The sequence below is a fragment of the Beauveria bassiana genome (genome assembly GCF_000280675.1).
Source record: "Beauveria bassiana ARSEF 2860 unplaced genomic scaffold BBA_S00025, whole genome shotgun sequence".
NCBI lineage: Eukaryota > Fungi > Ascomycota > Sordariomycetes > Hypocreales > Cordycipitaceae > Beauveria > Beauveria bassiana.
Window position 1 is genome coordinate 175,077 of NW_007930860.1, and position 22,012 is coordinate 197,088.

Below are 22,012 nucleotides of genomic sequence, written 5' to 3' on the forward strand. Positions count from 1 at the left end.
AGAATGTATATATTCACATGAGCAGGTACGCCGATCTTGTTCATCTTTGTTGTGAATCAGATATCTTGTCGATAGTGTTATAAACGACAAGGGCGAGAGAATTCTGTACGCTTGTTTGCGGTGGCGAGGCAAACACGTCGAGGAGCAAGATTCATGTCGGGTGCAAACGCGTCCTTTTTGAGTTTGTGTAGCAGAGAACCACCCTTTTCATCTACTCTACAAGCCAAACTTTGGAAAAGGGAAAGCGATGCCTTTTTGTTGGAGCGGATTCATAACCGAGTATTCTCATCATCAGCAGCGTTGACTTGTTGGATTATAAACGACGTATCCTGCAAGAAGACGGGTACTTGCGTCGTGCACACCCCCACGGTCTCGACTCATACACCATGGAAGTATTCAAGGCTATTCGAGCCAATCAGCGTAATATACATTTAATCTCGACTCAGAGTAGCATGTACATATCACTCATCTACGCACCGGCCAAAGTCGGTCCGTCTTCCATCCCCAGATGTCATTGCCTCCCACCCGCTGCACACCCGCGCACCCGTGACGCAACAAACAAGAGAGCAACAAAGGCCAACGTTTCTTTGTGCTCCGTCGCGGCCATTGCCATTTCCGATGATGATTCTTTGTTTGCGGTTCCTGTCGCCATTGTCGAGACGCTCTGACCCTACAATGTCATGATCGACACCTTGTTCTCAGATGTGGGCTTTACGATGACCGCAGTTGAAGCATTTATATATCTCGACCGATGCCGTGATTCACTTGTGCCGGCTTGTCACCCTTTCTCCGGCAGACAAATTATCGCTTAATCTTCTTAATCAAAAGACATTATCAACTCACACCTTTGGACATTTTCCGTGGTTCAAGATTACCAGAACAAGCCATGAAAGTCGCTGTCGTCGGAGGCGGCCCCGGGGGCCTCGTCACGCTTAAATTCCTCGCCACCGCGCATCACTTCTTTGACATTCCGCCGCTCGAAGTGCGTCTCTATGAAGCCGAGGACGAGATTGGCGGCACCTTTGTGGCGCGCGTCTACGAAGACGCCGAGGTGATTATACCCCCCCCCCCCCGCCTCCAGTTTCCTCCCTCTACACTTTCTGACACCCCCAACTCACTCTATGAAACGCAGATGGTCTCGTCAAAGTACCTAACCGCCTTTTCCGATTTCCGCCTCCCCGCCTCTGCGCCCGATTTCGTCACGCCCGCCGCCTACGTACAGTATCTGCGCGACTACCTGAGCCATTTCCAGCTCTGGCCGCACGTGCGCTGCCGAGCCCGCGTCACGCGCATCACCCGGAGCCGGAGGAGTCATCATCATCCCGACGCCGGCGGCGGCGGCGGCGGCGGCGGCGGTCATACCGTCGAAATTTTCACCTCTACGGAGACGGGCGGCGCGACCGAGACTTGGGACTGCGACGCCGTGGCCATTTGCACCGGCATGCACGTGCTGCCGCGCATCCCCGCGCTTCCCGGGCTGGAAAGAGTCAAGACGGTGCTGCACTCGTCCGAGGTCAAGACGCGGGCGCAGCTTGGCGAGGGCACGCACGTGGTGGTGCTGGGCGCGGGGGAGACGGGCATGGACATGGCGCATCTGGCGGTGACGGCGCCGACGGCGTCGGTGACGCTGTGCCACCGCGGCGGCTTCTTTTGCGCGCCCAAGGTTTGAAACCCCCCCCCCCCCCCATCTTCTTCTGGAAGATGCAAAGACAGACAGAGAGAGAGATAGCGCTGACACAGAAATCTTGGGGTGGGGGGTGGTTAGATTATTCCGGTGCCGACGCCGCGCGGACGACCGCTGCCGGCCGGTGCTCGTCCGAACAAGCCGGTCGACACCTCAGTCGCCAGCCTCTTTGACACGGCGTATGCGCACCCGCGCTTGCAGCGAAGCTCGCTCCTCTGGGCGGCGTACGACTTTTGGGTGCGCAAGGCGCACTGGTGCATCAGCGGCACGGAAGAGGGCCCGGATCAATGGGTCGGGCAGATGAGCAAGGAGCGCAAGCACCTGGATTCCCGTACGTTTCTTCTTTCTTCTTCTTCTTCTTCTTCTTTTCACCTTTTGCTTTTGCGTGGTCGAGCATGGTAAAGCCCGAGATGAGCTAATCTGATGGTGTGTATAACCTGTATATATAGTCTTCATGGTCAAGTCGGACCGCGCGCTGCCGTACCTTTCCGCCAACCACCGCTCCACGTCGTTGCTCAACCGCCTCCGGATGCGCATCCTCAACGTGCCGCTGCGGCCGCACCCCGGCCGCACCATCTCCGTTCAGTCCTGGCCCTCTCACATTGACTCTTCCGGCAACATGCATTTTCAATCTCCCCCATCCTCATCCTCATCTTCATCCTCCACCCCCCTTCTCTCCGCTTCCCAGGCACCACCACCACCACCACCATCTCTCATCCCCGACGTCGTCATTCTCGCCACCGGCTACATTACCTCTTTCCCCATCCTCGACCACGGCTACCCTTCCCTCTCCTCCGCCTCAGTCCGGGGCATCTACGACCCTTCCTGCCCCTCCGTCGGCTTCATCGGCTTCGTCCGGCCCAGCATCGGCGCCATCCCGCCGCTCGCCGAGCTACAGGCGCAGCTCTGGGTTCTCCGGCTCCTGCAGCACCAGGAGGGCCTCGTGCTGCAGCCGCCGCCGTCGCCGTCGCCGTCGCGTGGCTCCTCCCAGTCCGCAGCAAAAAAAGATGATGATGATGCGGTGCAAGGGTATGAGATGGACTGGCGGCTGCATCCGCGCGCCGGGTACGACGTCTGGGTGGAGAAGAGGGGCGTCGACCATGAGAGCTACGCGTACCAGCTGGCGCTGGACATGGGCGCGGCGCCGACGTGGAGGGCGGTGGCGCGGAGGGGCTGGCGATGCGCGTATACGTGGGCAATGGGATCCAACTTTAACACAAAGTTTAGGCTCGTCGGCCCGTGGAGGGACGAGGCCGTGGCCGAGGACATTATGAAAGGGGAACTGTACGAGGTGGTGAGGCGCTCGGGGGGTCTTGTGTGTAAGTTTTTTTTGGTCTTCCCCCCCCCCCAACGTTGTCTAGAAGTAAAGGAAGAGAGAATGGGCTAACTGTCGGCGTGGCGGGGCGGTTTAGATTTCTTGACGTATACGCTCATACCTCTGATTGTGTTTGGCACGATTAGTCTGAGTCTGCACGCGGCATATGGCATCGCGGCGCTGCCGGGCAAGGCGGCTGCTGGCGTGAGGCGCGCGTCGGGGTGCGCGAATGGGAAGACGGAGGTCGCCAAGACGTTGGAGTAGCTGCGCCCCGTTGAGCTAGTTAGTTCTTGTTGTTGGACAATTCCAGGGCTTTTCCTGATCAGAGAGGTAGGTGTTGTCCTTTGCAGAAAGGAGAGCGGCCATGACCCATGGTACCTTTGGCGGAGCAAGGTGTGATTTGATGTACACTGTGTGTGTGGTCTTGTCAAGAGTTGCCATGGCCCGAAGTTCTCTGTTTTGTTTCCGATTGATTACGAGGCAAGTGAAATATAAGAGTAACCTATTTGATCCGTTTTGTTTCCGGTCTTGTCATGAACCGTCCCGCCTAGAACCAACAAAATGGCAGCACATCTCTTCAACGGCACGACAGTAAAGGTGGCACTTATACACGGAAGATTTATGCCAACATCTACCAACCATTCACTGCCTAGTAAACATGCCGATTCCGAAAAAGATAAAAATAAAAAAAAAATTATGTCCCATATTCACGCCATCAGTCCTAACTAGAGACTACTTATATATATTACTCGAGCCTCGGCCATCTGTCCTCTGCTTCCCGTCCCAAATCTTTGCGTTTAGCGCGCACGAGACGCCAACATGCAAGCAATACCGCTCGTGCTACAAGGCAACCAACCATGGTTATCCGCAGGCTTTTCACTTTTTTGCGACGGCAGATTGGCATCATGGCTGAGTATCAGAGCTAAAAATACATGCATGAATTGTTGTTCCTCATTTGGCTGCCTAGCGATTAATGCGGTCGTCGTGCTGTGCCCGTTGGCGGGTCATACCCCAATGATCGACCGCCCCAGACGTGTCACGATGAAACTCCAATACTTGCCTCAGTCACGTCCCATGTCAAGCTTTCATAGGTAGCCAGTACACTTTACCAAACGGTCCCGAGGTAAAATTAAAAGAGTCAAAAGATATTCTAATGTTAAATGTCATTGAGCAGTGAACCGTTGCGGATCTATCTATACTCATATAGGCGCAGCTTGAATATATGTATAATTATAAAGAAAAAGAAAAGCAAGCCAGTGCCTGTCCCCAACGCCAGTATCCGTTACCCCAGTAATCCAGTCCCGATATGCACAGTACATGTGGTACAAATGAAACGCTCTGCTCAATCCATAATCGCTTCAAATCTTTTGTGCTGCAAAATCAAACGCATTCAGCCAATTACAACTCCAGAGTGAGAAGTTCTAATCTAGCGATAACAGACTCGGCACTGGCAGAGATGCGCTGGACACGAGCCATGGCGTAGACAGCACAATGTTCCGCTTCCGTAGCATCAACAAGCTCGAAGCGAGACAGGGCCTTGTCGGCATCGATGCCGCCAAAGACATCAATGTGAGAGAGACCTTCAGAAACGACATTGGATTCGGCAGCAGGGGTAGAGGACTGGGCGTGGAAGAGGGCAAACTCGGGGTCAGACTCGAACTTGTCGTCGACCGGAGTGACATGACTAGGCTCAATATTCTCAGTCTGGACGGGGCGCTCAATGACAGGAACGTCGACTTTTTGCTCCTCGGTAAAGGACTCGACAATGGTGCAAGTCTTGCCAGAAAGGAGGCTGACGTCGATGGGAGCAGGAATCTCAGGAGTGTCAACGACAAAGACGGTGGGCTGGAAGTTGTAGCCATCAAGAGCAAGCATAGAGTAGTCCATGCTCTGCTCAGGAATCATGGCCATGCCGATTTGCTGCTGAGACTGGTTGCCGTAGGGGTTGGCATCCTTGGGAATCTGAGCCTGCTCTTGCTCGGGTTGAGGTTCGACCTTGATGGGGACCTGAGGAATGGGAGCCGAGTTGGTACTAAGATGGTCGAGGAAGTTGGAGAAACTGGGCGACGAGAGAAGCATGCGGGTCAGGTCGGACAGACGCTTGTTCTCCTCCATGAGGGCACGGTTGCTCTGGCGGAGACTGGTGACCTCGTCATCCTTGTGGTCGCGCTCGCTCTCAAGCTGCGAGATGTACTCCTTTCTGCGAGAGCGAAAGGCACGGGCAGAGACCTTGTTGCGAAGTTGGCGGCGCTCTTTGGAGGTGAGCTTCTTGCCCTCCTCGCTGGCAAGGAGACGCTCATCCTCGTCCATGTCCTCCTCCGACTTTTTTGAGCGAGGCATGCTGAGAGAGCCAGACTGGGAATCGCCAGAGGCCGATGCGGGCTTTTGGCGCATGTTGTTGAGGAGCTGGGTAATCTTTTGCTCGACAATGGGGTCATTGACCTGAGGAGCCTTGCCGCGAGCCTTTTGGCTCTGGGTCTGCTGCATCATTTGGCGCTGACGAGCCTGGGCCTTGGCAACGGCGGCAGCCTGGGTGTGGCAACCAGGCCAGAGACGGCCGGGAGAGCTGGTAGCGGAAGCTTGCTGCTGATGGCGGTGCTGCTCGATATTGCTGGGGTTGACGGTGAAGAACTGATCCGTAGTGGAAGCATCAAAGTCCAGGTCGAGCTCGGAAGTAGGAAGGGTAGGCTGTGAGGGCGATGTATTGAAGTCAAAGACATCATTTTCAGGAGAGAAGCTGGTGAGATAGTCGAGGCGGCCAAAGTCCTGATAGCCAGTGTTGTTGGTCTGGTTGACAGCCATAGTATTGGTGAGGGCGCCGGGGACAAAGCCGGTCTGCTGACGGTACATGTCGTAGTTGTGACTGGGACCGGTCATGGCTTGCGAGGTTGTGTTGGATGAGACAGAGGGAGTCGTCATGTCGGAAATGGGGCTGGCAAAGGTAGGTTTGGCGCCCATGTTTGGGGAGAGCGAAGGGGACTGATAGTTGGCATCAAACTCGGAAAGGTCGAGCAGAGCGTCGAATTCGTTTTGGGCCGAGGCCGACATGGTGATGGATGAGCTGCCGTCAAGGCGAGGCGGTGGTAAATAGTCAAGTGGCGATGGAATCGAGTGATGGTCAAGACTCGATTGCAAACGTTTTGATTTGAAATTGGTGGTTAATAAAAAACAACCAAGGCGATCTGTTTTGTTGATGTGATGGTGTTGGAGGAGAGAAGATGGAGGGAAGAGATGGAGGAAAATGTGACGTGAGGCAGCGGAAGGGGGCTGTTGTGGCTATGAATGGCAACAGACTGGCGGCGGATGGAATGGGGGGTGGCACGGTGGCAGTAACGAGCCGGGGGTAGCGACGGAGCCAAGGAGCCTGGGAGACGCTTGAGGGAGAGGGGCCAGCGAACAAGGCTCAAAAAGTAGGAGAGCCAAGCAAAAGACCAAGGATAGGTAGGCAGAAAATAGGCAGAAAATTAGTAGAAAGGAGCAAGGCTCGGGAAAGAGAGCCGTCCATACATCCACAGGCTTGATAGTGGTTGGCCAGACTGAGGTGGGTTAGTGGATCCCAAGGGGATGAGGGACGCGTCAGCTTTTTCCCTTGCCTAGTGCCGGGCAATACGCTAAAATGGTGACCTGCTGCATTTCCTTTTTAGCAGTCTTTTTAAACTGTATAGACCTTTTAGTTCAGTTACTTTAGAGCAAGCCGATGAACACAATGCATTAAAATGCGCTACAAATACGACTGGCTCAGTCCCAGCTAACGCTGAAGGCGGACGTTGACCGGCGCTCAGAGCCTTTGATTGTTATGCACACAATGCCATTCAGAACCATAAACGACATGACTGGTTTATAATTAGCCAGAGCTAAAAAAGATGACCGCTGAAAAGATGACGACGCTCAACTCCTTCCACAATCGGCAACCAGGGTGCCGCGCCTCTCTTCAGCCAATTACCGCTCCTCTGCTCCAACGCTTCAATCCATCATATTAATACCTGCTCACTCGATTTCTTTGGTCTGGGAACTGCTGCCGCCGTTTTTGCCGTTCCTCGTCCAACTATTCCCGTCTAGCGCCTTGGAGCTTACGTACTTACCCTTTGTGCATCTAACACGTATCCAAGGTTAATTCTCGTTGCTAACCCAATCGTTCTTCTACCTTGGTCCTCTGCCCGCTGTCTGCCCTCTGTCTGCCTGCCTGGCATTCTCATCTAATAATGCCCACTGCCTAATAATTCAGTCTCCATGCAAACGAATCGTCGCATCAATCAATAAACAATCTTTCGCCTCCTCCAAACATCAGCCCACCCGCCCCGACGGCACAGCCTGCCACCCACCCACCCTCACCCACCACGTCTCTCGAAACGCCCTAAATAGCGGCAACCTCTACTCGGTTCAACAGGTACCTTTTCTTTCACGCCATTGCCATGTTTCCTACAGGTACCGTCCCAACACCCCCACACTCCAGCCATGATGCACTGGCATCGCTACACTGACCTCGCTGGCGTTGCACTCGGACTCGGCACACTCTCAGCTCTGAGCTGTCAAATCCCAAAGCCCGACCACCGTCGTACTACTGGTGCACACATGTCTTGTTCGTCTCAGGCCTGCGCTTTGTTTGGCCCATCTTGCTTGGCCCATCTTGCTTGGCCCATCTTGCTTGCTCTGCAGGATAGCATAGTACGCCATCTCTCGCCCTTGGCACCGCCTTGCATATGTACTTGATTATCTCGCTGCCTGCCCTGCTAAATACCGTGGCAGTGCTGTCCTAACTAACTAGCGCCCGACCCCTGATGCCGAAAGGCCCCGCACATCTTCGTCCCCTGTTCCAGGCTTCCAGTCCAAGTCACGTGTGTTTCATCAACAGTCCAGTCACGTGCCCACCCCGGGTATCGCTTCGGGACCGGCGGTACCATTCCTCCATTATGACCACACATGTTGTTTGTTCACCACTCTTCTGAAGATCCAGCACCAACGCAACAAACCAAGTAAGCCGAGAGGGCACTTCATCGCATCCATCAAAAATTGCGACTCAATCACTGTCACGTCCTTGGCTCATCTGCCTGGATAGACACAGTATGCAGCGTTGTTTGCATGCTTATTGCTTTGCCAGTGCTGACCCTACTCCATTCGGCTGCTACACCGTATCGAATCTCATGCACAAACATCTCATCTTTGCCAAACGGGTCTCATAACACTTTAGTCAGATACTCTGACATTATGCCTTGCTCTACATGATTTGTTTCAGTTTCCACTTGACATTTTGGGCGTCAGATTGACGCCCTAGTGTCACCACCACGGCGATACTTCCCAACTACCTATTGCTGGTACTCATCGACCCGACCACCTCCGATGCAACTCCGACGATCATCGCAGCTCTGCGTCTTTACAATGTGCAGAGATTAATCATGCCATGATGCGGTCCCAATCCCGGCCTCTAGACCCTCTACCACGCAGTCTATATGCAGATTATGGCAAGGAGCATGAGCAAGCTTCATGCGTCGTGTCTTGTCACAGATGTATCACGCAAACATTGTGCCTCTCGGTGACCTGAAATCCGTTTTTCTCGTACGCTTCCACGCAGTATCGACAGCCACACCGATTGTCTTGTGGTTTTCCTGACACTGTAATACTTGAAGAGCCAATCTAAACCCATCCTGCATTGCACCAACCGTGACGCTGCATCTCGCCGCCAATGGCCTCAAAGTTCGCTTTTTCGCCTGATTTGACTGGTCCTTGAATTCGCAAGCTGCATAAATCGAGACCGCCCTATTCAATCCCCAGTTACAGCCCAATCTCGTCTGGCCGCCATACATTACACGTGATGCACGCTTTGCATCTTCACATCGCAGTTGCATGCTTACCTAATCATGATCTGCCTAACCGACCTCAATCGTGGCCCAACTTCCCCAACATCCATCAACGCGCTTCTAGCTGGCTCAAAAGGCCCGGGCTGCTCCGCTCTTCACCTTTGCTCTTTTCCGATTTACCCTTCTCGGGTGTGGTCATTTGCACACCCCTCGCGGTACCTGTCTGGCCAAAGCTCTTGCCGCTGCAGACCCGATGCTTGTTTGGCATCACTAACGACTCGCCCACCACCTCTCAGAGGCCTCTTTCTCTGTTGGCCTGGCTGCGCTCACGCTCCAGCCTCGTCAACTTGCTGCCTGCATCTCAACTGTCTTCAACCCATAAACATGACATAGCTGCCACAAATGGTGAGGGAACAGCGCGGCCTCCCCGCCGCGGTGGTTGGCGGCCCAAAGGAAAGGCACATGAGGCAGAACAGGTCCCAGTACGACCCGTCTGCGCCTGTGCCCGAAGGCTTTGTCACAAAGACCATCCAACCCAAGTCCAAGCATCACACGTACTTTGAGTTTGTCGCCAACGAGAACAAGAAGAAGAAGCTCGAATACCAGGTTTGCCCATGATGCCGCCTGCCCGTAACTTCTTCCTCGACTCACCATCCCTAGTTCACCCCCAAGAAAGAGCCGCCCCCAGGGTTCGAGTTTGTTCCCATAGGCAATCCCGCTCTAACAACGGCCTGCAAAGAGATATCTCGAGAAAAAGATGCCATGATCTTCATCGTTTCCGTAGGTGGCCGTGCGTCGGCCGACAAGTGTAGCCCCTCATATTAACACCCATCACGCAGAGTTCCAAAAGCCGCCCCGGACATCAAATATCGGGTCAAACTCACCGCATTGGCCATCACATCAGGGCAATCATTGTCGAGGAGGCCAAAGACAGCCTGCGGCACTTTTCCTCCCTGCCCATCGTCTCCACGAATGGATCACCTGAGCCGATTCCCGAGTCGCAGGAAATCTATCACGCACAGGCTGACGCTGCTCTCAGAGATTTGTTTCCTCGTATCCCCAACACTGATCGTCAAGCCATCATTGATCATTCCTTTACCCGAGTTCGTTTCCACTCTCTTGCCGTGTCCCTAGCTAACTCTAACCACGATGCCCAGGGCGTGGCCACGAGAGGCGCGGGGCCCGTCGGCCTTTCCAAAGACATTCCCTTGGCTAGAAGAGTCCAGTTAGCAGTGCTGGCCCATATCCGTCATAATCATACACCTTATGACCAGCTGCTCAAGGAGGGAACCTGGGATCGTGCCCGCAAACTTGTGGAACAGCCTTGCCTTGACACCCTCGTCCAGTGGCGAGGGGATGAAGAAACTGGCCGCGATCAGTTGGACGAAATCCTCCGCGAAGTAGTCGTCATTTCAGACTCTGAGACTGGAGATTCCGACGACGACGAGTCTACTTACACTGCCTCAGTCGAGGAGTCCGATGTGGAGCCCTCAGTTGCTGGACCGTCAAGCCCCAGGTTACCCCGGCCAGAACCCGAATCAGATATTCTCATGGACTTGCAGACGGGCCACGTTGGGGCTCATCCTGTACATGTGCAGTCGTCTGTTTCCGACCCTAATCAGCAAGACTCTAGATCTCACAGGCGAAACCAACGAGGTTTCAAACGGTACCGTGCGTGGGAGGAAGCCATTCGGCGAAATAGAGAGGTCCGGGGCTCCTCCTCTTCCACGGCCATGGATACTGACACCGGATCTTACCCTATCCATCACCGGCAGCAGCGTCTGCGCCCTATTGTTTCGATGCAGCCAATTCATATACCGGCGTTCCCAGGGCAAGCTGCTTCCCGGCCCATGACACCCCCGTCCCAGGATGTACCACTTCCCTCGATAGAGCCCATATCACCAATGCAGCCCTCGTTTGTGCGTTGCATACCTCCTCAACGGGCTGTCGATACTCCGCACCCAGATGTCTGGAATCAGCCTCAGTATCAGACTGCCGTACCTGGAGGAAGTGCTCCATACATGGTAAACCCCGGCCCCCCATCGGGGTACCCGAGAATGTCTCCTCAGATCCCCATGAATCACCCTTATCGGCCACCTTACGGGACAGAAGTATATCTCCATGCATCTAGGCAAGTAAACGATGTACAACCACCCGGACCTAATGGCGCCTTTCAGGTTGACGCTTGGCAAGTACAACCACAAGGTCCTACCACCGCTCACAGAATAATTATGGATGTAAACCGGCCAGGAGAGCGCTCCAACCCCATCGTTATGGAGGATCGGGGAGGTTTCTACGAGCGCGTCACCCAGCCAGAAGAACAGAGAGTCCCCGTCCTAGAGGAACCCATTTTGATTCGTGAAGTGGAACGACGCTGGTCTCGGCCCCCGGAGCCGTATGGAAGCCGCCAGTATGCTGCCTCGCGCCGCGAGAGTCCGATGGTGCAGGATCACGACATGGAAGGCGTCGAGCTGTACCCTGTCTCGCGGGAGATGACGCATGCGGTGCCTCCGTGGAGAGCTCAATACCGGACTAGTCCCCCGCAGCCGGCTCCCATGGCGGTTTCCGACCCCCGAGACTATGGCGCGATCCATATTCGCGCCGTGTCGCAATCACCATCTCATGCCGAGCACCAAGGGATTTTCCCATCACCTCGTAGGGACCTGTGAGTGTTGCTGGTTTCTTCCGCTTTGATTTCTTTCTTCTTTACTTCTTTCATTTACCTCTATTTCTTCCTGGGCAAGACTCTTGACGCCGAAAACCTTGATAATGTGCTCACACAATGCAGAAATCAAAGCAGCTGGAGCACCACCACCAGAGACGGCCAGTATGCACACGGGCAGGCTCGAGGACATGGATACCGGTCACCGCCAATCCAGGCATCGCCACGACGGCACGGGCCACGAGGGAACGTCATTGTTCTCGATTAAGACCTACGGGCATGCTCTTTGGGCATATATATACGTTTTTTGACTGGAGGAGGCAAGTGAACGATGTGAAGCGAAACGATCCACGTTTTGGTTGGAAGGCAAGAGTAGATGATTGCATGCTGAGCCGAATCATGTCGCAATTTCGTTAGTCGCGCACAACCTTATTTGTTGTCGGACGTTTTTGTCGTTTGATGTTTTTGGCTGCAATCTCTAATCTCTTTTTACTTTTGAATTTGCATAGCGCTGCGGGAAAGACTATACGAAGACTATGATCATTTTTCCTACCAGTTCCTGAAAACGGTCCGGGGAAGTTACAAATAAGTTTGGGAAAGAGACATGCATATTCAAATGATGTATTTTGACAATCACAATACAAACACCACTTATTCACATTGTAATACAAATTCGACCTGCGTGATCCTTTCAAGTGTTCTCTGAATGGTATTGAATCATGATACCAAGTATATACAGTCTCTTTTTTTTTTTGTGTTCCCGCGCGAGCCCAAAACAAATAAAACGCGCATCCATACTTTCTCCAAATCCTCCTCTCGCCTCCATGGAAAATGCCAGTTCAATCTTGTGCCCCTTTCCTTGGGTTGGCATCGTTTAGCTCCGGCCGCCTCGTCGACCTTTGGCGATGCCGTTTGCGCCCGTCGGCCCGTGCTTCTTTTCCACGCCCAGACCTCTCCGGCCATTGGCGATGCCGCCGCGTCCCGATCGGGCGCCTCGACCTCCGCCGCCGCCGCCTCTGCTGCCTCTCCCTCCTCTAGCACCACCACCACCACCGCGACTTCCTTTGCCAGGGCTGATGCGGCTCTTGACCACCGCGGCAGATTTCTCATCCAGCTGCACACCACCATCCTCGTCATCGTCGCCGTCGTTGTCGTCCCGGGAGCGGCGGTTCGAAAACTTGAGCTTGCCGCCGCGCCCACGCCGCGCGGCGTCTTTGCCCTTGATGGCGGCGACATATGCGCCGACACCGCCACTACCTGCTTCGGGCTGGTCAATCTCCATGGCGTTTTCGTCGTCATTGTCGTCTTGGCCGAGGATGAGCTTGCCGTCGAGGTCGAGCTTGGCTTTGGACTTTTTCTGCGGCTGCCGCGTCTTGGAGGGCTTGGTGGAGGAAATGTTGGCGAGCGCCTTCTTGTCGAGCAGATCCAGCGGCTCGTCATCGTCTTCGAGAATATATGTCTTGCCGCCCTTTTGCGTCTTCTTCTTTGGCCGGGGCGCCGCCGCTTCGTCATCATCATCGCCGTCGTCGTCGCCTTCCGACTCGCTGCTGTAGATGGCGCGGTCGTATTCCGTGTCAAACTGCTGCTTGCCGTTTCCTTCCTCCTCGTCATCGTCGTCGCTGTCGCCGTCGGCTCCGGCACCCGCGCGCGCGGCATCCTTTCTCTTCTTGGCGCGTTCCTTGGACTTGCGAATGTTGGTGATGAGCTTGCGGTCAGCCTCGGGGCAGTTTTGGTGGACGGCATCGTAGCCGAAACGGCGGACCATGCGCTCGAGAATGTGCTTGACTTTGGCCTTGAAGTGGCCCTTGTGCTCGTGGCTCCAGACCAAAAGGTTGGGCACGAGCGTGGCGAGCCGCGGCAGCATCAGCTCCACGGGCAGGCTGATGACGCAAATCTTGACGAAGCCCAGGCAGCTCTTGACAATCTCGCGATTGTTAGACGTCAAGAAGAGGTCCATGGTCTGGACCAGGTCCGACAGCGTCTGCTCTGACAGCGCGCCGCGGTATTCGTACAGCAGCCGGCTAATGGCGGTTATGCTCGCGGAGATCATGTGCGGCGTGCTGCCCGCCAGCCCCGCGCTCACCATGGTGAAGAACTCTTCCAGATTGGCGGTGCCCGCAGGCGCGTCGTCAGGCATGTGCGGGATCTGCTTATTGTCGATCGGCGCGTTGTCGGCGGCCGCCATGCGCGCGCCCATTTGCACGAGCAGCTCGTACGCGGCCTCGCGCGCGCGCTCATTGTTTTCCTTGCAGCAAATGACGACTTCGCTGAGGACCGAAGGGATAAAGTGCAGCGACGTGTCGGGGACGTGCGGCAGGAGCGCGGAAATGGCGGCGAGGCGGTCGCGGCGCGCGGGCGCGGACACCTTGTCGGTGCTGGCAACGACAAGCTGTTGCAGGGCGGCGTTGCGCTCCTGAAGAGCGGCCTTGCCGCGCTCCGACGTGCCGAGGCGCGGAATCAGCTTATACGCCTTCTTCTGCAACTGCGGCTCGTCATCACGGTTGATGATGAGCGAGGCAATCTCAAAAAGCGTCGCGAAGCTCTCGCGTGGCAGGTACGCCGACATGGTGATGACTAGGTCCATGAGTGTCTGCGCGGTCGAAGGCATGTGGTCCTTGCCCTTCTGGCCGCCATTCTTTTCCTTCTCGGCCGTGCCGAGGGCTTCCAGCTCCGCGGCGAGCATCTTGCTCACGCGGTCAAACGTGTCCATGAGCTCCTGATTGGGTGTTATGCTGAGAAAGGCGTTGACGGTCTGCAGGATGGGTCCCCGACTCTGCGGCAGGGTCTGCGTGTACACGTTGAATAGCACCGCGAGCATGTTGGCGGCGTACTGCCCGAGGTGGGTGAGGTTGGCTGCCGCCGCCTCCTTACCGACGCGGGCCTGCAGCAGGAAATCGTCCTCGTCGGCAGCAATCGCCGCCAGCGCCTGATTCGACTCGATGAGCGTCTTGAGCGCGCGACAGACGTCGAGGCGCAGCTCCGTCTGCTTGTAGAGGAGGTTGGCGAGCATTTCCGCAAAGGACTGGTCAAATGCCTCCGCCAGGTCAAGCGGCAGGTCGCAGTAGCCGGGCAGGATGGACCACACCTGCTGCACGATCGTCTCGTAAATCTTGACCTCCATGGTTTTGGGCGCGTCGCCGTGCTCGAGGACGCGCTGGAACATGACCTCACTGAGGGGCACCATCTCGCGCTTGAAGTGGGCAAGGTTCGTGTTGCTGGTGTAGTCACGGAGGATGGGAAGCATCCAGGCGCGGCCGGCCTGGCCCTTGACGGGCTTGACCAGGTTCAGCGGCAGCACGGAAAGGACGGCCTCGGGACCCATGGCGCGAACTGCCTGACCAATTACATCGTCAGCCTCCTTCTTGTTGCGAAACGATGCGTTTTCGCGAATCTCGCCGATAGTCTCGGTGACACTGAGTAGAATCGGGTTGGCGCGCCAGCGCAGCGACAGGAACATGGCGGCTAGGACATTGAAGGTCTGAAGCCAGGCGGCCTGGAATTGGACAGTCAAAAGAGACTCGGCCGTCTTGGCAATCTTTTCGAGTGTCTTTTCGTCGTATATTGAAGGATCGACGATGACTTGCTGAGGAACGCAGTTGGCCATGAACGAGATGAGGCACTCCGAGGCGGAGATGCGAATGTTTTCGGACTGTGATTCTAGAAACTGTGCAACCATTTTGAAGAGTTCTGGCAACTTTTGAAAGGTCTCTTCGGGCTCGAGCTGCGCAGAGACATCGTATCCTCGGGAAAGAATGGCCAGCCAGGGCGGGACCAGTTGTGTGTCGTTGGCGGCCGGTCGCAGCTCAGAAATGATTTCCATGAGACGGGGAAGCTTGGCTGATGACACTTCCTCGCTCATGCCCTCAAAAATCATTTCGAAAATCTCGAACGCAGCCATGGTCATGTATTCGTTGCCAGCCTTGGCGATGTTGAGGAGCAGTTCGCAGAGCGACTCAATCTTTGTACTCGGCCAGCCGCCGCTCGCCGCCGCCACCGTCTTGACGAGCTGCAGGGCGTGGATGAGCTCGGGATCGTGCGCCGCGGCGGCGGCGACCTTTTTGCCTTTGCGGGCGCTCATCGCCGCCGCCGCGAGCTCCTCGAGGCTCTTGAGCGCCGTCTGGGCGCACATGTCGGCGGCCGGGTGGTCGAGGGCCGGGCTCGGAGGCGGGTTGCGCAAGACACGCTTGAGGGCATCTTGGGCACGCTTGCGGATCTTGGGTCGAGGCGTCCGTGCGAGGTTGAGCAGGCCGGCGACGGCGCGGCGCGGGCCAACCTGCGCAACCGACAGCTCCCACGCGGCGGCGTCCTGCGCGAGCAGCAGCGATTCTAGACAGCCAATCGACGTGCGAAGAAGCAGTGGCTCCGCGTCGTCGGCCATTAGCAGCACCGGCGCCAGCAGCGTGAGAATCGTGGTGAACTTGGAGCGCAGCAGCGCCTCGGGGGTGTATGGTGTGACGACGTCGAGTAGGTAGATGGCCGGCATGGCCAGCTCCGTGTTGACGGTGCCGCTGCTGTTGGCATTCTGGAGTAGAGCGAGAAGTGCGGCAAAGTATCCGGTCGGCGTAGGCGCAGTGTTTTGTTCCTTCAAAGTCGACTCGACAGCCTTGAGCACAACAACCGTCTATCAAAGATGTCAGCAGTCGGGCCGTAATATGCAGTCTGGAATTTGGCTTACACGTTGCTGGCTCTGCAGACCGGGCGATTTGATCTTATCAAGCTTTTCAGCCAAAGATGGCGTCGCCATCTTGTCCGAAAAGTATAGTTGATCGATAACCAGTAGAGATTGGTGATATTTCTGTCGGTCAGAAGGCACTTCAAGCCAGGCCCAAATTTTTTGGTGCACCATCCAGAAAAAATTCCTTATCGGCAACTCCCCGCCAGCGATAAGATCCGTCCATGTGTCTTTCCTTTGGTGTGGAGTTGTCTAGGTATAGCGAGTACATTAGCCGAGTTATCGCTGTACCCGAATGAACCTCACTACCTACCTACCCACCTAGGTAGTTTGCTACCGGTAGCCACACAGACCTAGGTAGCCGCTGTTCGTGTGCTGCGGCGGCGCTGTCTACGTAACCTGCAGCGAACTCGTCACTCAGCTGCCCCTCCAGCCTCACCGTTGAACCTAGCAGAGCTCCGGCGACTTATCATCCAACTCCGACCTGCCCGCCCGCCCAAACCCCCAACCGCGCCGCACGATTTGCTGCAGCCCCTAGCTGCATAGGGAGGAACAGGACACGATGGCTTTTCTAATTCTCGTCCTGGGCGATGTCCACATCCCCGACCGAGCTCTCGACTTTCCCGCCAAGGTAAAACAAACGGCCGTCGCCGTCGCCGTCGCCGTCGCCGCCGCCGACGACGACGACGACCGCAGGCCCTCTCTCACGCGAAAACCACAACCGCTGACAACAACAACAACTACCCCCGTTTACAGTTCAAGAAGCTCCTCGCGCCCGGCAAGATTGGCCAGACGCTGTGCCTCGGCAACCTGACCGACAAGACCACGTACGAGTACCTACGGTCCATTGCGCCCGACCTCAAGATCGTCAAGGGCCGGTACGACGTCGAGGCCACGTCGTTGCCGCTGACGCAGGTCGTCACGCACGGCGGCATCCGCGTCGGCCTCGTCGAGGGCTTCACGCTCGTCTCGAGCGAGCCCGACATCCTCCTCGCCGAGGCCAATCGCCTCGACGTTGACGTCCTCTGCTACGGCGGCACCCACAAGTTTGACGCCTTTGAGTACATGGACAAGTTTTTCGTCAACCCGGGCAGCGCCACCGGCGCCTTTCTCAATGGCTGGGGCGACGACGGCGAGGGGTCGACCCCGAGCTTCTGCCTGATGGATGTAGGTGGTCGTGTTTTTTGCGTTTGGCTGTGGCAAAGGGTGGATGATGGGTTTTTTGTGCTAATTCAAGTCTAGGTACAAGGCATCTCGCTCACGTTGTACGTCTACCAGCTCAGGAAAGACGAGCAGGGTAACGAGACGGTCGCGGTGGAAAAGGTCACATATACAAAGCCGGTCCCCCAAACGGGGAATGCGTCATAGTCAAGATAGCGACGCGGGTGTGGAACTTGAGGTCCTGTGCTAGCGAACACCGGCCAGACAAAGTGCAGTGCAGGACTGCACCGATTATATCATGATATGCACAGAATCAGCATGAAAGAGCCTGCTGACTGGAAGAAATTCCCGCCATGTTGATGATCATGGCAGATAGCAATTGCGCAATAATAACGCACGTACGACACAGAGGAGCTTAGGGAGAGAAAAATGTAAATAAAGCCATTGTTAGAAAATGCTGCTGCTTTGGTATCTTGGCATCAAACATGAGAGTTTTGCTCTGTGAACTGCGCCCATGCAAAAAACAAGCGAAAATGAAAACAACCCAAGAGGGATACAAACAATCCACGCGGGATTCAAACAATCCAAACAATTCAAGAGGGATCCAAACAAGCCAACAATTCAAGAGGATCCAAACAGCCCAACAATCCAAGAGAGATATAAGCAATCGAAGAGGGATATTCCAAAGGTAATACCCCATCCAAAGCGCCCATGAAGAAAACAACCGAATCAGTCCAGCCTTCCCGGAACAAGAAAAGTGAAATCAAAACGCCCAATGCTGTCTTTATGCCGTTTCCAAATTCAAACCCAATTCTCCAAATTCAAACCCAAGCTTACAAATTCAAGCCAAGCATCCAAATTCAACTCCAAGTCTTGAAATCCAAGCCCAATTTTTCCAAATCCAAACGTCATTATTATAGCCAATTTCGTGCTAGACCATCATGCTCCGTCTTCGTGTGGTGATATGGCTGACGACACCATGATCCTCATTATCGGCGGCCGATAGTCTTCGTGGCGCAGTGGTTCTGCGCCCGCTTCGTCGTGTCAGATACCCGGAGCTTTCTTCCGTGTGCGGTGACGAGCTACTAAACTCGTAGACGTCACTCTGCTCGCTCGCTGGAGAAGCTTGGCGCGAACTCCTTTGTCGACGATTAGCCTGCACGGTTGACGGCAGTTCATGTGGCAAGGATGAGTGGCCTGCTGCAACGCGGGCTGGTGCACTCTCTGTAGATACATCAGAGCTTCGCGGGCGCGTAATGTACTTTCTGAAGGAATCTGAGCCGGTCGACTCCCTCTTGACGTCGCCGGTAGAGATTTCAGAGTGACTGAAGCGCCTGCTTTTGCCCTCGCCGGAAACCGCGTCAAATGTCTCGTTTCTCGGTCGCCTCATCTTGTCCCTCAGATTGGGCTCGGCGTAGCTGATGGCTGGTCTGCTTCTACGGCTTGGTCTGGACGTCTCACCTTGAGAGCCAATATCCGTGGGGGGTGGGGTATCTCCTTTGTTCTTCCTGTAACCTACTGAAGGTTCAGGTGAGCAAGAGGTCACAGTGGCTGGTGGAGGCGATGATGTCTCTGTACCTGTATCCAGACGCGAGGGTTCTATCGTAGCCACGACCGGAAGAGCTGCTTGTTGGGCGAGCCTTCTTTCGGCTGCCGCGGCTAGAAAAGCCCTTAATTTTTCCGCGCTGACACTGGCACTTTCTGTCTTCTTTCCCGTCTTTTTCAAAGAGCTACTTTCGTCGACGGATGTTGTTCGACGCTTCTTGGGCGACTGAACATCATCGTTTGTGCTCTTCTTTGCTAATGGTACCCTCGCCGCATTTCTCGCGGCCTCAGCACGGGCAGCTTCTCGTCGTCCGGCGGCAAGTTCCCTGAGAGTCTTGCCACGTGCGTTCTCAAGAAGAGAAGCTTTGTTGATTGTGGTCCGCGGAGGTTTATTCTCGTCTGTGATGTGTTCCAATGTCATGGGCTCGTAATCATCCCGGTTGAACTTGCGCTTCGTTCCAGTCTTAAGGGGCGGTGCGATCGGTGTGTCCGGGGTGGAATCGACATGGACCCGAGTATCTCTAATCATCGGAGTCATGCTCTTTGTGGGTGGTACAGAGCCAATGCAAAGGTTGTCGAGGTTTGGTGATGACACCACCAACGGTGAGGAGTCGAGCTCACCAGAAAAGTTACGGATTCTGGATTCGCGTGGTGTCGTGTCAGCCTTGGTCGACTGTTGGCCGATGGAGGCAGGAGCAGGGAGTTCTGGAAGTAGCTCATCGTAGTCTGCATCGGGTCGTGAAGCTCGAATTTGATCGGAGCTTGACATGTTAGCAGTGGGTGAGGATTCCAAGTCGGGCAACACGTACTTCATGGACATGCGCGAGTATGCTTTGTGCTCGGCAATATGACCGAGTTGCTCGATGTCGTTTGCGACATCCCGAAGACGCCTTTGCGATGGGCTAGGACGAGTAGCAGTGAAGTTCATTCTGCCTGTGGCGACATCTGCAGCGCGTGGCCACTGCCGCTTGATTGGGGGCTCCTGCCCCAGACCAGCGACGAGGGTGCTCCATTCCGCGAGCTGAGCTTCGAGTTCCTTCTTGATGGTCAGAGCATGATCTTGGCGGGCATCATTTTCGTGACGCTCTTGCTCGAGCTCAACGATGTAGCCGCGGAGCTTGAGATTCTCGGTGAGGGCATTTGATAGCTCGCTTTCGAGTTCTCGTATGCGCAGGGCTCGGACGTTGTTGGTTTTGGCAAGTTCTCTATTTTGGCGAAGCATTTTCTTGCGAACTGAACATTATTCAAAGTTAGTACCAAGGCGTCGCATCAAGTTAGTGGAGGGGGGTCGCACGATTCTCGATGGTGCTGTCTGTTGACAGCGCTGGCTCATTTAGTCTGGCCATTTTGCCTGACCAGCAGCGATAGAGCAGGCGGCGATGTGTGAATTTGGTTTCTGTAGCTAGAGGTATTTAAAGCTTACAACAGCCTGCTTTGCTTTTGTGTATATCGGTGCGAGCGCGAGCAGAAAAAACGTTGGATGGAATATCAACCAAGTGTGCAGATCGAAGATGCAGTCAGGAAGGACAAGGCTTGGGTAGCGTTGCGTGTTCACCATTGGCTAAGTTGGGTGGGGCACAGGAATTGATGTTGGTTGTCCGGGCAATGGGGTGTTGGGCACGTGTGTCCGCTGTAAGCCCGCCAGAGGCCGACCCATAGCGCTGTCAAACCCACTCAAGCTCGCTAAAGCTCGCTGAAGCTACCGAGAAGCGCAAACACGGCCACTCAATTAAAGTTCTTACGCGACGCGTACCGATCAGAGGCGAGACCGCTGACTTTGCACCTCGCCGTCATTGCTATCGCCATGTCATATCCTACGCGATCTCTTTCGACTCATATGCGTGCCCAGAGTGGCATTGGTGCCCCCTCCGGTCAGCAGTCTGCGCTCTCCGCTCGAATCGAGGAAAAACGCGCGGAGCTGGAGCATCTTAAGGAGCTCAAAGACCTCAGCGGAGCGGTCGCATCGCAGATGGAGGCTCTAGAGCAGAAGCTGTCCACGTTGACGGATGGAACAGAAGGTAATTTCGGGCCGAGTGGTTACATTTCTGTACTGACGCTGTGTAGCTATCGCAGCCGTGATTGGCAACTGGCACAACGTCTTGGGTGCTATTAACATGGCATCGAGTAAGTGAGGTTTTGACTATGGCATTTCAATCGCTAATTGTCGCAGCAAAACTTGCAAAGCCAGCATCTGCGCCCGTAAACGAAGACGAGCCCGAAGATGACGGTCCACTCCCAGAGACGCTTGTACGAATTCCTACAGAACACGCGCCGACGCTGCATGCTCAAACAGAGAATATGGAAGCGGCAGCGGCTGAGGATGCATCTATGGCAAGCCCATGATGCACTTGCCATGAGGACATTTTCGGCCGAGTGGACGGGTGAATACACCTAGTTACTGGTCAACTGCGTGGCCGATGTGGCCTGAAAACGAGCAATAATGACAGCGCATGTTTCCATGCACACGGCTATACCGATACTTATGTGTTCTTGGCATATTGGTTCGCTGGCTGTGCATGAATGACAATTTGAGCATGACAAGCACCAACGAAAGCCGGCGGGGCTGTTTGCTGGCCAAAGAAGATACAGTTGGTCACACACCGCATTACTTTTAGAGTAAGTTTCGTTGGATTCCAGAGCAGCTAGCAGCCAGTCGTTGGCAATTCGCTTTTGAGGGGTCTACCCGTAACTACCTGCGGATTACTGTCAGGCAGTTGGCAGTTGTCGGCTACTTTTAGCGTCCATGGTCAACGCGGGCATGCGGGGCATCGACAGCAGGGAACAAACAGCGAGACGAGCATGCATGCAGGGGGAAGAGAGGGAGAGCCAGGTGCTGCAGGCAGAGAGGCCAGTCAGAGTGTGCCACGGGCCACGGGCCACGGGCTTGATCACTATCAGCCCTGAACCAGGGTCATCGGCTTCCAATGAATTATACGAAGTATGGTGGCCTCGACCTTTTTTTTTAGCGACGAGGCCGCCTGCACAGTGGCCAAGCACGGGGCAGGCGTGGAAGGAGCAGCTAAGTTAGTCTGCATTCGCGTTGCTCCATGTAAATAGAACCGGAAAGATGCCAAAACAAAACAACGCCACCAACCCAAATCAAAACATTTTCCCTTGCATCAGCTTTTTAATCTCTGCAGAACCATAGGCTTGCATTGCTTCGCAAATTCTATTCTCT

At 55.1% G+C, this 22,012-nt stretch overlaps 7 protein-coding genes across 7 annotated transcripts; 4 read left to right on the plus strand and 3 right to left on the minus strand.

Moving 5' to 3' along the window:
* Positions 1-886: 886 nt before the first annotated feature.
* Positions 887-3,263, plus strand: BBA_07482 (dimethylaniline monooxygenase; the record flags this gene model as incomplete). The annotated part of the gene is made up of 5 exons (XM_008602579.1): positions 887-1,051; positions 1,133-1,663; positions 1,766-2,015; positions 2,134-3,003; positions 3,097-3,263. The coding sequence occupies 5 exons, from the start codon at positions 887-889 to the stop codon at positions 3,261-3,263; spliced, it is 1,983 nt and encodes a 660-aa protein (XP_008600801.1).
* A 1,134-nt stretch (positions 3,264-4,397) lies between these two features.
* BBA_07483 (bZIP transcription factor) lies at positions 4,398-6,047 on the minus strand (the record flags this gene model as incomplete). The annotated part of the gene is made up of 1 exon (XM_008602580.1): positions 4,398-6,047. The coding sequence occupies one exon, from the start codon at positions 6,045-6,047 to the stop codon at positions 4,398-4,400; it is 1,650 nt and encodes a 549-aa protein (XP_008600802.1).
* Positions 6,048-9,196: 3,149 nt separating this feature from the next.
* BBA_07484 (uncharacterized protein) lies at positions 9,197-11,463 on the plus strand (the record flags this gene model as incomplete). The annotated part of the gene is made up of 4 exons (XM_008602581.1): positions 9,197-9,400; positions 9,455-9,574; positions 9,634-9,897; positions 9,952-11,463. The coding sequence occupies 4 exons, from the start codon at positions 9,197-9,199 to the stop codon at positions 11,461-11,463; spliced, it is 2,100 nt and encodes a 699-aa protein (XP_008600803.1).
* Positions 11,464-12,330: 867 nt separating this feature from the next.
* On the minus strand, positions 12,331-16,200 carry BBA_07485 (pre-rRNA processing protein Rrp12; the record flags this gene model as incomplete). The annotated part of the gene is made up of 2 exons (XM_008602582.1): positions 12,331-16,077; positions 16,132-16,200. 2 exons carry the CDS (start codon positions 16,198-16,200, stop codon positions 12,331-12,333), a joined length of 3,816 nt encoding a protein of 1,271 aa, XP_008600804.1.
* A 490-nt stretch (positions 16,201-16,690) lies between these two features.
* Positions 16,691-17,496, plus strand: BBA_07486 (vacuolar protein sorting-associated protein; the record flags this gene model as incomplete). Its single annotated transcript, XM_008602583.1, has 3 exons — positions 16,691-16,759; positions 16,885-17,295; positions 17,371-17,496. 3 exons carry the CDS (start codon positions 16,691-16,693, stop codon positions 17,494-17,496), a joined length of 606 nt encoding a protein of 201 aa, XP_008600805.1.
* Positions 17,497-18,220: 724 nt separating this feature from the next.
* On the minus strand, positions 18,221-20,180 carry BBA_07487 (shugoshin-like protein; the record flags this gene model as incomplete). The annotated part of the gene is made up of 4 exons (XM_008602584.1): positions 18,221-18,804; positions 18,868-19,595; positions 19,644-20,067; positions 20,129-20,180. The coding sequence occupies 4 exons, from the start codon at positions 20,178-20,180 to the stop codon at positions 18,221-18,223; spliced, it is 1,788 nt and encodes a 595-aa protein (XP_008600806.1).
* Positions 20,181-20,638: 458 nt separating this feature from the next.
* BBA_07488 (DASH complex subunit Dad2) lies at positions 20,639-21,177 on the plus strand (the record flags this gene model as incomplete). Its single annotated transcript, XM_008602585.1, has 3 exons — positions 20,639-20,852; positions 20,899-20,958; positions 21,005-21,177. 3 exons carry the CDS (start codon positions 20,639-20,641, stop codon positions 21,175-21,177), a joined length of 447 nt encoding a protein of 148 aa, XP_008600807.1.
* Between the last annotated feature and the right edge of the window lie 835 nt (positions 21,178-22,012).